At 36.1% G+C, this 14094-nt stretch overlaps 1 protein-coding gene across 2 annotated transcripts in view; it reads left to right on the top strand.

Moving 5' to 3' along the window:
- The window catches only part of ME1 (malic enzyme 1), a 214394-nt gene that overhangs the window by 77635 nt on the left and 122665 nt on the right, over positions 1 to 14094 (top strand). For both annotated transcript variants that reach the window (XM_518610.8, XM_063813239.1), the window contains exons 4-5: positions 2768 to 2843; positions 8546 to 8707. In XM_518610.8, coding sequence (XP_518610.3) covers positions 2768 to 2843; positions 8546 to 8707 — 238 coding nt within the window. The remainder of the gene's footprint in view (positions 1 to 2767; positions 2844 to 8545; positions 8708 to 14094) is intronic.

Genomic DNA, 14094 nt, shown 5'->3' with positions numbered 1-14094 from the left:
TTAGGCTGGATTTATTTCATGTTTTCTGTGCTTTATAATATTTGATTATAAAAGCCTTATTTTTCAGCACTGAAGTCAGCACATATTGTTGGATACATACTACTTGCTAGCACACTTATAGGCATCAGGATTACAAATGCAAGCAAAATAGAGATTCTTTGTACTTAAGCACGTTGCTGCTTTGTGTGTACATGTACGCTGGGTGATGATGCCAGGGAAGACACAGACAGTTAACATTTGAATACATAAATAAATAATTCCAGATATTTTTAAGTATTGTGAAGGAGGTAAAAATGTTGGGGTGGAGGTGCACTGACTACTGTTATCAGAGAAGGCCTGTCTGAGGAGCCAAGATTTTAGCTGAAGATTGAATAATGAGAAAGAATTAAGTAGGTAGTTAGATTTACAGTTTGGAGCTCAAGGAGAGGTCTAGAGTGATGATAGAAGTTTGAGAGTCACTGCTATGAATATGATATTTAAAACCATGAGAGGCCAAGTGCAATAGCTCACGCCTATAATCCCAACACTTTGGGAAGCTGAGGCAGGCGGATCACTTGAGGTCAGGAGTTCAAGACCAGCCTGGCCAACATGGTGAAACCCCATCTCATGTCTACTAGAAATACAAAAATTAGCTAGGCGTGGTGGCAGGCGCCTGTAATCCTAGCCACCTGAGAGGCTGAGGCAGGAGAATCGCTTGAACCCAGGAGGCAGGGGCTGCAGTGAGCCAAGATTATGCCACTGCACTCAAAGCTGGGTGACAGAGCGAGACACTTTCAAAAATAAACAACCAACCATGAGAGTGCTTAAGTTACATCAGTGAGTGTAGCTGGAGAAGAGAGGAGTATAGAGCCCTGAAACAGTTCAACATTAAGAAGACAGAGAGGAGGAGGCAGCAAAGGAACCTGAGAAGAAGCAGATAGTGATTAGGAGGAAATGTAGTCAAATGTGGTATCTCAGCAGCTAGAAAAGAAAGTGTTTCACAAAAGGGAAAACCAACAATGTCAAACAGTCAAGAGGTCAAATGAGATGAGAGTTGAGAGCTGACCTTTGCCTGACCACTTTCTGCTCAAGGAAACAGATTAGAAAAATGGCCATTTTAGGTCTGGGCAGAACATTTTCAAAATAGACCTGGAACATTTTATCATAACAGAGCAAGGAATCTATCCAAAGCTACTATAGACATGTCAAAAGGACTCAGGGGACAGCATGAAGAGTCTTTCACTTGCTCAAGATGAGATAATATGAATATCAATAAGGAAAATAGCTATAATGGATTGAAACATACCAAATATGTTTAAATCCATGAGTTCAAATTGATCAAAAAAAGAAAACCAACAACAAAACCACACACACATACACACAACAGCAACTAAGTGGAAACCTCTGAAGAAATGTAGTTAACCAGCTTTTTAATTTAAAAACTGATAAAGAAAATTGAGCATTTTTCCTTTTTCTATATCAACCGTATCCTTGGATACTCAAATAGTAGATGTGGTGAAATTTCTCTTTAAAGGGGTGTTCCAGTAAATACATAATGAATGATACAACTGGAATATCGCCATTTTGTAATGCCAGATGAATTCATGAATTTAGACATTTAGCAAAATGAGCTACTAACATCACAAAAAGGAATACCAAATATGGTGTGCCTTCTGATAACATCAACCCATGAAATGTCTTGTCCAAAAAAATTGAACATGAATCTGATTATGCTTCTAGATTCAATTTTCAATTACCAATTTTCCAAGAATACAGAAGAAAGATTAACATGTTAACCTATATCATAGGGATGTAATTAGCCAAATCTATATTGAGGGAAACTCTACCAGACAAATTAAACAATAGTGCCTATGGAAGGTTTATGATTTGGTGATAAAATAATAAATTAACTATAAAGGATGTGATACCATAAAAGTGAGGATAGTGGTTACACTTAGAAGGGAAGAGTCTTTGGGAGAAAACCCGGGGATGGGTTTTGGGTAGCTGGCAAGATTCTGTTTAAATGAATATCATGTAGAAAGGTGGTTGTCTTATAACAATTCATTAAGCTGTATGTGGTTCTCTGTATGTGAGTTACATTTAACAATACTAGAGCAAAACTTTTAAATGAGGATAAGGCATTTACATATTTTAAATTCTATTATTTTAATTTGTGAAGTTACTTGTTAAGATTTTGTAGGAAATGGGAGGGGCAAGCAGTGTTAAAGACTTTAGAGTAAATAACAGAGTTGCAAACGGCAACTAAGATCACAAATCAAAGAAATCAAGTGAGCTCCACATGAAAGAACTACTCAGCATTAGTCAGTCACTTCAGCCATCTCTAACACATGTTCTCATCTTCGTGGTGAAAATGGATTAGGTGGCATATACGTTGGAAATACCTGTTTACAGATGCTTCATGTTGCTTTTCAAAGTGCTTTTATATATATTATATCATGACAGATTCTAAATGAATTTGTGAGTGGAACTGATAATGGTATCTAAATTCTCTGTACATAAAAATAGTGAATGTTTATTAATTTAAAAATATTTTAAAATATCTAAGACAACAAATCTCCCTTTATTGTAGATGTCAATATATTATTTCAAGTAATTTCTCCCTTACTTATAAGAATTCCTGCCCCTTATTTGTTTAAGGAAATAATGTCCACCAGTTTGATAAAAATTGAGATAAATTAAATTGTTGTTTGAAAAAAATTTTAAGATATTCCTGGTAGTTTGACAGGCCTGAAGTAAATGTAAACTACTCCTTTTTTTTTTTCTGCAGAGGTCTCTTTATTAGTATCCATGATCGAGGGCATATTGCTTCAGTTCTCAATGCATGGCCAGAAGATGTCATCAAGGTAAGTTATCATGTTTTTCCACTATAGCAAATTTTTTCTTTTTTCTGTCCCATAAAACAGTTTAAAATATACTGACAATTCTCATGATAATAGGTAGCATTCATTAGCTTTTCTAGTGAATATCACCTAATTTATATCCCTTTGATTTTTACATAGTGGGTTAATTTTATTCTGATGCCATTTAGATACTAAGTTTTCCTATTATCTAATTTCTTAGTACCTCCATTCTAAGTAATGATAAATGTTGAATATGTGATAGCATCTGAATTTCTTTAAGCAAACCCTTAAATTCTATCTGTTGTGTTTAATTATCCACTAAGAGGAATCCAAGTAGGCAAGAAAAAAAGTCTGTTAATTCATTTCTTTTATCATTATGACTTTAAGTAGTTCATTTGACTTACCTCTGTAAGTGAGCTAATGAAAATAAAAGTAATAATAGTACCTGACATTTGGTAGCGTTCTGAATGAGACTTTTTACATGGATTAACTCTTATAATAATAATAATTGATTGAGGAAAGAAAGGCGCAGATGGGTTACAAAGTAGCTTAAGATAGTGGTGGGAACTGCATGCAGGCCCCAGAGCTGGCCTCTGAGTCCCTGTTCTTAGACACAGGGCTATGCCATCTTCCTTGTCTAAGGGAGGTGAGAAGTGTTTGTTCTCCCTTGGTTCCCTCTTTCTTTTCTGTTGAATGCCTAGCAACTTTGTGGTATCTTTTAGTACCAGGATGGAATAAATCAATGCCTTTTGGTGGTACAAAGGCACTTCAGCTATAACTTCTGAATGTAAGTCCGTTAATGATCTTTTTAAAATTATTTTAATTTTTTTAGAGACAAAGTCCCACTATGTTGCTCAGTCTGGTCTTGAACTCCTGACCTCACGCAGTCCTCCTGCCTGAGCTTCCCAAAGTATTGAAACTATAGGTGTGAGCTACCATGCCTTGGTGATCTTTCCTATTTGAGACATTGTGGCTATAATTGATTAATTTGGTTCTCTAGGGCTCATGCTAGGAAAACTTGTAAATTAAAATGGTTTTTATTATTTCCAGTGTCCTCAATTTTTTTTTTTTTTTTTTTTTTTTTTTTTTTTTTTTGCTTTCTCCACCTAAGTTGCTTCCTCAGCTTTTCTGCTATCAACAAGACCATGTTATCCACAGATTCTGGTCTTAGAAACTACCCTAAGAAACATCTTAATTGTGTAAAGCATAAATGTCTGATCACCTAAGGATGTTTACTTTTAATCAGGAATCTAAAGAAAATTTAAGGAATCAACAAGTTGGCCAGAAGTGGTGGCTCAGGCCTGTGATCCCAACACTTTGGGAGGCCGAGGTGGGTGGGAGGATTGCTTGAGCTCAGGAGTTTGAGACCAGCCTGGGCAACATAGTGAGACTCCATTTCTAGAAAAAATTTTAAAATTAGCTGGAATGGTGATGCATGCCTGTAGTCCCAGCTACTTGGCATGCACCCAGCTACTTGGGAGGCTGAGGTGGGAGGATCACTTGAGCTCAGGAGTTCAATTCTGCAATGTACTATGATCACACCACTACACTCTAGCCTGGGCAACAGAGTGAGACCCTGTCTCAGCAAACAAACAAACAAACAAGAATTAACAAGTCAATAGAGGAAATAGTTCTGCAGTAGAGAGTTCTAGCCAATATCCCTGTAATCGTCCTAACAGCTAGGCAGTAAGCTATCACACCGTTTCTTGTTCTTCCAACTAACTGATCTCTGCATCTTTAACTTTATTCATAAGCTACTTTTATCCTTTGGACTCTTAATATTGGGCCCTTACTGATGTTCTTATCCCTAACTATGCCCTCTTTTATTTAAAAATCTTAGCATAGTGCCTGGCACATAGTAGGTACTTAGTAAATGGCAGCTATTGATTGTAAAAGAATGCTGAAGATAGATAAGTGTATCTTATATGGTCTGTACTATATACTTGAAAGTACCCATGAAATAAAGGCAATTATTAAGCAAAATATAATCAAAATGTGTGGTATTATAGGTGCCTTATTTATTCATTCTGAGGAGAATATTATTTAGAGAAGGCTGGAATAGTTAAGAAAACTTTTCTAGCAAAGTCGGAACTTAAATCCAACCTTTGATAGTTAGAAAGGGAAGAACATACTATCCTAAGAAGGGAACAGGTGAATGTAGATATCAAGTTCGGTAAGAGAATGGGGTGTTTTCAGATAATAAGGAAATTCACTCGCCCGACTAAAGCTGAGTGTTAATATTGGAATATAGTGGAATTAAGATTGTTTAAGGGGTAATCAAATTCTTGTAAAAGGTTTTGAAATTCAGAGATTTAGATTTGAAAAAATAGAATGTCATATTTAACAAGGAAATTATATAAGTAATATTTGAAGAAGGTTCACTGGAAACAGATTTTAGAATAGTTTCAAGAAAGCAGGAAAAGATGCAAAGGTTCTGCATTTAGGTAGGCTACAAGAGGATGGGCCTTGGGAAATTAAATGAAGGGATGAAGACAGGACACATGGAGAATATCTTTGTGTGTTCAGGAGAAATCTGCGTATTTCATACAGAAGTTTCTATTCAGGTAATGCCTAGATAATAATTTGTATAGTGGGGTGAAGATTTAATTTTTGAAAAACAGACATCACTGATAGAATTGTAGTTGTCTTACTGATATTAATCCTGCAGTTGTGACTTAATTATCGTACAGAAAACATCCAACTGCTTCATTTTTCTGAAGCAGGAGATAAAGTAGGTTAAAAAAAGCAAGAGAATATTAATTTAGTGATAAACTACATAAGTGACAAAACTTTTTTTCTTTGAGAGAATTATTTTACTGTTAAAATCTACTCTTTTATATGGAAGTATTTATGAATTAATGTTATAAATGTACGTTTGTAATAAAGCATAAATATCAAATGTCTCAAAACATATTTTAAAAACTTCTCAAACTACTACATATCTAAATGTTCATGTATATGTATATTATTAAATAATATAAATAATAGCCCTGAGAGAAGAACTTAGGGAATAAAAGTTATGAAGAAATAAGAAAGAATGCACTGTTTTGTTTTGTTTTTTTTTTTTTTTTGAGACAGAGTTTTGCTCTTGTTGCCCAGGCTGGAATGCAGTGGTGCGATCTCTGCTCACTGCAACCTCCGCCTCCTAGGTTCAAGCAATTCTTCTGCCTCAGCCTCCCGAGTAGCTGGGAGGCTACTCGCCACCACGCCCAGCTAATTTTTGTGTTTTTAGTAGAAACGGGGTTTTGCCATGTTGGTCAGGCTGGTCTCGAACTCCTGACCTCAGGTGATCCGCCCATCTTGGCCTCCCAAAGTGTGCTAGGATTATAAGCGTGAGCTACTGCAATTGGCCCACTTTTTTTTTTTTAATGTTCAAGACATATATTTAGTTTAACATAGATGAGCTATCAAAAATAAGTGAAAAGTTATGCCACTTGAAATCCCTTCAGAATTTTGAAACCAAATAACAACTCTCTGTGTTTAAGCACTTTTGATGAAATCTGGAAAGCATTTTATAAATTATTATTCAGGTCATAACTAAGCTAAGCTAAATGACTAAGCTAACTAAGCTAAATGACAATATTACTCTCCTTATAAAACATATCATTAAAAATATTTGTAAGTATAGGCAGGCCAACTGGACTTTACCTATGTAAAGATCACATTCATAAAAGTGTATATTATCAACGATATGTAAAAATACCTCTATTTGTGGTAATGCAGTAAATAAAACTGTCTGTTAAATACACATTAGAAGTATTAGGACTTTGAAAATTTGGCCTTAATTTAATTTAAAAAACAAAGTTATAGTTATCTGCAGTATTTATCTTTTTTACCTTAAATCAGGGCTAAGTTAACCCAGTAGTATCGGATTGCTTCCTCCAAAAGAGCATCACATATTGATCCACTGCTATTTGACATGGAAAATCTTCCAAAGACAAATGTATAGAATATGCAAAAATGATTTTCACCTACCTCCCAAATGTATTTGCTTTTAAGACAATTTTTCAAGAGCTGAATAATATAGGTGAACAGGAAATTAAATGAAATATCTTAGAAGTATATTTTAAAATATATTCTGCAATGTGGTATGGTGAAAAGAGCACTGTACTAGGAATTAACATATGTGGGTTTCTGGTTCTTTGATATTAACCAAGTAAATCACTTTAGGCAAATTATTTCAGTTCTCTGATTTTTCAGTTAACTAATTTATAAAATAAGAGGAATAGATGGAATATACTTTAGATTTCTCTTTACATCTAAAATGCTATAACTTTATAATTAGCTCCAGTGAAATAATAGTAATAATAGCTATAAATTTTTAAGAATTTGTAATGTACCAGGTACTGTGGTAAGTTCTTTATATATCATGATTTCATTTTATGTAATCATAGTTTTATTCAATTTACCAATATTTATTGATTGTTTACTGTGTGCCAAATGCTGTACTAGGTGCTGATGTACAGTGGTAAGCAAAAAGACCTGGTTCCCAATTTTATACAGCTACTCTGAAAAGTACCTTTATTACTCCCAATTTACCAATAAGAAACAGAAGCTTAAATTCACCCAAGGCCAAATAACTGACATATTCCCATGTTTCTCTGAATACGATGAGTGTAGCAGTTTGTAGACTATCTAATAAATTGTGTTTCATAAGATTGGTTTTGTTTAAATTCACATAACTGACATGAATCACAAAGATGTTCAATAATGATATCAAATTACATAGAATTAAAATCTCCACATGATTAAAGTATATGCTTCATAAATATTCAAGTTAATTAGAAATAAACTAAACAGGCTGGGCACAGTGGTGGCTCATGCCTGTAATCCCAGCACTTTGGAAGGCTGAGACGGGTGGATCACGAGGTCAGGAGTTTGATACCAGCCTGGCTAACATGGTGAAACCCTGTCTCTACTAAAAATACAAAAATTAGCCAGGCGTGGTGGCGGGCGCCTGTAATCCCAGCTACTTGGGAAGAGACAGGAGAATTGCCTGAACCCGGGAGGCAGAGGTTGCAGTGAGCTGAGATTGTGCCACTGCACTCCAGCCTGGGCGACAGAGCAAGACTCCGTCTCGGAAAAAAGGAAAAAAAAAGAAAGATAAAAGAAGGAAGGAAGGAAGGAAGGAGAGAGACAAAATTCATTAAGTCTAGTGGAAAATTTTCAGGTAAGAAGTAGCAGACTGTACTGGACATGTTTCAAAGATATCAAGTGATTATAGGAGTTAAGGAGAATGGGTCAGATTGTTGTAAAAATAGGAGGATAGTGCCAGGATGCATAAACTGAAGATCAGAGCATTTAGGGCAGAGATATAACCTCCTCAATCTCTTCAGTAACTATGCAGTACTTTACTAAGGACACTCTTGCTCAAAACCACCCTATGTTTCTTTTGGTTCCCAGTCTGAGCTCTTATTTCCCTATACTTTACCCACTTGCTCCTCTTGATTGAAAACTTAAGTTATTTGGTATGTTTGAATATGTGCACGCTTGCCCTTCTTTTTAAAATAACCTAATTAAGCATATTTATAAATCAAGTTCATTTCTTCACCCTATTCTTCCACGATTACAATTTATAAAATCTTTTTCATAAATATTCAATTTATGTTTTTTAACAGCTTAATATTTCACTAGTAGTAACTTCAGAAATTGTGTCTCAGGATTTGTGAAAACTTGTTAATAGGTAATTTTTCTTTTTCTTCCAGGCCATTGTGGTGACTGATGGAGAGCGTATTCTTGGCTTGGGAGACCTTGGCTGTAATGGAATGGGCATCCCTGTGGGTAAATTGGCTCTATATACAGCTTGCGGAGGGATGAATCCTCAAGAATGTCTGCCTGTCATTCTGGATGTGGGAACCGAAAATGAGGTAAATAATTTACGTCTATAAGGCAGCTATGTACCTTTAAAAATGGCATCAATTCTTGCATTTTGAACTTATTCCAGGAACTCATAAAATTCATTCTTTTTTGTCTGGTTCTCTTTCTCTCTCCAAATCTGCCCTTTACTGTTGTAAGAAAATTACTTCTCCTGTTCTCCTTTTCCCATCTTAATAACGTGATTAATCTTTTATCTGCTTCCCTAGTGCCTTATGTTGCTTTGATATGTATTTACACCATTATTCTATAGAGTATATGTTTTACTTTAAGGCAATAGTTAAAAAAATTTTTTTTTATTATATAGGAACTAATACCATGGGATTTATTAAATTTAATCAGTCTGAAATATTCTTGTTTTAAAAACCATATTGAACCTAAAGTAGATCATTTGGAGTTTAACTTTTCTCATTCATGACTTTATATTTTAGAATCTTAAAGTCAGATGTTAAGTACTACTTTTTTTTTTGCTCATCCTTTACTGCTAATATTTAGGATTAACTAGCTAACTAGATACTAGAAGTTAAACATAGAATTCTCTGAAATAGAAATGAAAGATAATAGTCAGTTAAGGATGAACTTTTAAAAAGTTATTTACAAATTTCAGACCTAGGTCCCAAACAGATATATCATCAAATAAGACCTTGACACAAATACATACATGCATTATGTTTGTTTTCTTTGTCTCCTTCTAAAACAATTGAAGATATAACTTTTGATCTGTAAGTAATGTGAAATATATTTTTGCATGAGCAAAAATACAGATAGTGACTTAAACAGTTATGTTTTTAACCTACACATAGAAAGTTACAATGTTTAACTTGATCTATGCATGAATGCTCACTTAACCTTTATCAAAGGATACATTTTAATAAAAATACATTGCTTATCTGGCATTTTCTTTTCTAATACCAATAGAAATGGCTTAGAAATTATCAAAGCTGGCCTCTTTAAACAATTGTCCTAAAATTGTGTGTATACATTGAACATTAACATTTCCTCTTTAAGCCAGGAGAGGTGGTGTGTACCTACAGTCCTAGCTACTCAGGAGGCTAGAAGGTAGGAGGATTGGTTGAACTCAGGGGATTCAGGATGCAGTGAGCTATGATCGCGCAATTGGACTACAACCTGGGCTACAGAGTGAGACCCTGCTCTAAAAAATTTAAATTAAAATAAAATAAATATATTTCTTCTTTATTTTAAAAATATATTTTAAAAATTGTTATGTGATAAGTTGCATTGAAATAAAATAGTTTATTTATTATTTTATTTTATTTTATTTTTTTTTTTGAGACGGAGTCTTGCTCTGTCACCCAGGCTGGAGTACAGTGGCTGATCTCCGCTCACTGCAACCTCCGCCTCCCGGGTTCAAGCGATTCTCCTGCCTCAGCCTCCCAAGTAGCTGGGACTACAGGCACATGCCACCATGCTCGGTGAATTTTTTGTATTTTTAGTAAAGAGGGGGTTTCACCGTGTTAGCCAGGATGGTCTCGATCTCCTGACCCTGTGATCTGTCCACCTCGCCCTCCCAAAGTGCTGGGATTACCAGCATGAGCCACCGTACCCGGCCTATTTTTTTATTTTCTTTAAGACAGGGTCTCACTGCTGTTGCCCAGGCTAGAGTGCACTGTCATGATCATGGCTCACTGCAGCTTCAATCTCCCATACTCATGTGATTCTCCCACCTCAGCCTCCCAAGTAGCTGGGACTACAGTTACATGCCACCACAGCCAGCTACTTTTTTGTTTACATTGAAATCAAATTTTAAAAATCACAAAAATATGTAATATATCTTAAAAATCCTGTGGAGAAATGAGGAGGAATATATAACGACAAAACAGACAGCAAAAATGTTAGAATTTGGCTTTTTTTTTTTTTTGTAAGAGATAGGATGTTGCACTGCCACCCAGGCTGTAGTGCAGTGGCACTATCATAGCTTATTGCAGCCTTAAACTCCTGAGCCCAAGTGGTCCTCCTGCCTCAGCCTTTCGAGTAGCTGGGATTCCAGGTGTGCACCACCACACCAATCTAATTTTTTTTAACCTTTTTTTTTTTTTTTTTTTTAGATGGGATCTTGCTATGTATGTTGCTCAGGCTGGTTTTGAACTCCTGGTATCAAACAATCCTCCTGCTTCACTGGGATAGCAGTGAAGTTTAAAACAGTTTTAAACCTTGGCCATTTATTGAGATTGTTTGTATAATGTGGACATTAAAAAAAAGCTGTGCACTAGTGAAACTGTAACACTAGGACACTTGCATTGATAGACATGTATTATATGAAAGAATTGATTTCATGAGAGAGATTGTATTATATGAAAGAGTTGATTTCATGAAAGTAGATCTTAAAATAGCCAAATTGATGGTTGTCTTGAATTTTCCACATTATCTCTGTTTAGTGTATGTTTCTTTCCTGTTTTGGTATTCATTGCTTTTATGTTATTACATTTCTATCCAGTATCTTACTTCCTCAGCCTGCAGAACGCATCCACCTATCCTTCACGAAATTTCTTACTTTAACCAGCTGTAGATCTAGCTTTTTCTCTCTCTTTTTATTAAGACATGTCTGGTTCGTACTACATTTCAAAATTTTTAAGCTGATAATTAGAAAATAATCTGATTATCTAAATGAATCTACAGTTAAAATACTGTGTATTATTTGTAGAGATTTTGCTTACTGCCATTCGACTTTCAGGAATATTAAGGGCAGAAAATTAAGTGAATGGTGAACCTTTAACTCTTTGACAGGTCACCGGAGAATACCTTTGTCACTTTGAGAGTGACAGAGGTCTTTGAGAGACCTTTCTGAAAGTCCTCAAATTGCATTTGGTAGATTTAATTGAATTAGACCAACATTGAGTACCTACTCATTATGTTAAGTGAAATAAACCAGGCACAGAAAGACAAATATCCCATGTTCTCACACCCGGGCTAAAAAAGTTGATCTCATGGAGGTAGAGAGTAGAATGATAGTTGCCAAAGGCTGGGAAGGGTGTGTGTATGTCAGGATAGAGGGTGCGAGGACGAAGAGAGGTTGGTTAATGGGTACAAATATGTCAATTGAAGGAATAAGTTCTAATGTTTGATAGCAGAGTAGGGTGACTACAGTTACCAACACTGTATTGTATATTTCAAAATAGCTAGAAGAGAAGACTTGAAATGCTACCAACACATAGAAATGATACGCAAGGTGGCCGGGGGTGGTGGCTCACGCCTGTAATCCCAGAACTTTGGGAGGCCAAGGCGGGCAGATCACCTGAGGTTGAGAGTTTGAGACCAGCCTGAGCAACATAGAGAAAACCCGTATACTAAAAATACAAAATTAGTTGGGCATGGTGGCACATGCCTGTAATCCCAGCTACTTGGGAGGCTGAGGCAGGAGAATCGCTTGAACCCAGGGATGGAGGTTGCAGTGAGCTGAGATCACAACATTGCACTCCAGCCTGGGCAACAACAGCAAAACTATGTCTCAAAAAAAAAGAAAAGAAATAATACTCAAGATGATGGACTCCCTAAATACCCTGACTGGATCATTACACGTTCCATGCATGTAACCAAGTATCACATGTACCCTATAAAAATATACAAATTTATGTATCAATAAACAAATTTTTAAAAGTATTGAATATCTGCTATCTTATCAAAGCCTAAGCAAAGCCTAGGTAATATCGGAGTAAGAAACTAGATTTTGCCAGCAGGATGCTCTAAATCTAGAAGAGGAGATACACATGTAACTAGTTGCAGTATGTATTAATTGCTTTCTTTGGTAAAGGCTTTTGAAGGCATTTAGCAAACCAATTCTCTGACAGTTATTATATGCTCTTGTTACTGGTGAACAAAGAATTGGACAAAACACACAACGCAAGGAAAGAATAAAGCAAGAAAAGAAGAGATTTAATGAAAATGAAAGCATACTCCACAGGGTGGGAGCAGGCCTGAGCAGCTGCTCAAGGACCTGGATACAGAATCTTCTCAGGTCCAAATACCTGCTAGAGGTTTCCCATTGGCCAATTAGTGTTCACCCCATTTAAATGAAGTGGTGGCCTGCAATCAGTCTGATTGGTTGCAGAAAGCAACCAATCAGAGGCTGAAGTGAAGTTACAAAGGTCACACTCCTAGCAAACATCTGATTGGTTGTGGAAAGCAACCAATCTGAGGCTAAAGTGGAGTTACAAAGCTGCCCTTCTGTGCAAATGAAGACTTGGCCCGCAGTCAGTGTGATTGGTTGGGGACAGCAACCAATCAGAGGCTGATGTGAAGTTACAAAGTTACACTCCTATGCAAACGTCTGATTGGTTGCAAAAACCAACCAGTCAGAGGTACTTTCAATTTCTCATCTGCCAGCAGAAAAGGTAGGGGTTTGCAAAGGGAGTAGCCTCTGGTCATTTGGTTACTTAGGCGTAGAAAGTTAGGGTTTTCCTTTCAATTTTGTTCTAGGAAGTCAGTGCAAAACGGCCTTAGATTCCCCGCCTCCAGACCCTATTCTCCTGCCTCATTCTTAGTCTTAAACTCTTTATTTCTATTATCTTCTTATATCTTGTCTTTTTAAATAAATCATATTTTGGGAATTTAATTGTAAAAATGTATACTAGTAAATGATCAACTAGAGTTCTTGTTCTAAAAGGAGAGTAAATTGTTTGTTCCCTTTATAAAAGGTAGTTTAGCTGTACCCAGAGTTAAACTACAGAGTTTACAGGTATACGTACTCTTCAAGACTGCCCTCATTTCTGACATCAACTGCAAGTTGAAGAGCTTCCCGAAACCAACTTCAGGCTTGATAATTTGCTAAGACTCAAAAAACTCACTGAAAGCTATTGTACTCACAGTTACAGTGTATTATGGGCGAAAGATACACATTAAAATCTCACAAAAGAAGAGATGCATAGGGAAGAGTCTAGAAGAGTCCCAAATGTGAAGTGTCCATTTTCCTATAAAATCAGGACATGTTACCCTCCCAGTATGGATATGAAATATCAACATGTGTCCCACTGTTCAGAGTTTTATTGGGGCTCCATTACCTAGTCATGATTGATTGATTGATTGATTGCCCAGGTGGTTGAACTCAGTCTCCAGGTTGACCGATACTGTATGACGCAGATGCCCTACCCCAGATCACATGGTTAGTCTTTCTGGCATGGCCAGCGTTCACCCGGTGACTCTCAGTTATGGTCGCTAAGCTACTAGATAAAAGGATTAAGCCCTTATTCAAACTGGTTGAATGCTTGTCAACTGTCACCAGAGTCCATCCACAGAATAAATAGAAATATAAGAGGCAAACAGACAAAAAGGAAAATAGATGTAAATTTTATTGTTAATTAAGCAGAATTAAGTTTTAAGCTCAGATAAGAATAAGGATTTGATCATCAACCTTTTAAGGAAATAT

This window comes from Pan troglodytes, chromosome 5, assembly GCF_028858775.2.
Source record: "Pan troglodytes isolate AG18354 chromosome 5, NHGRI_mPanTro3-v2.0_pri, whole genome shotgun sequence".
NCBI lineage: Eukaryota > Metazoa > Chordata > Mammalia > Primates > Hominidae > Pan > Pan troglodytes.
The sequence above is the reverse complement of the archived record's forward strand: the minus strand, read 5'-3'. Positions and strand labels throughout refer to the sequence as shown.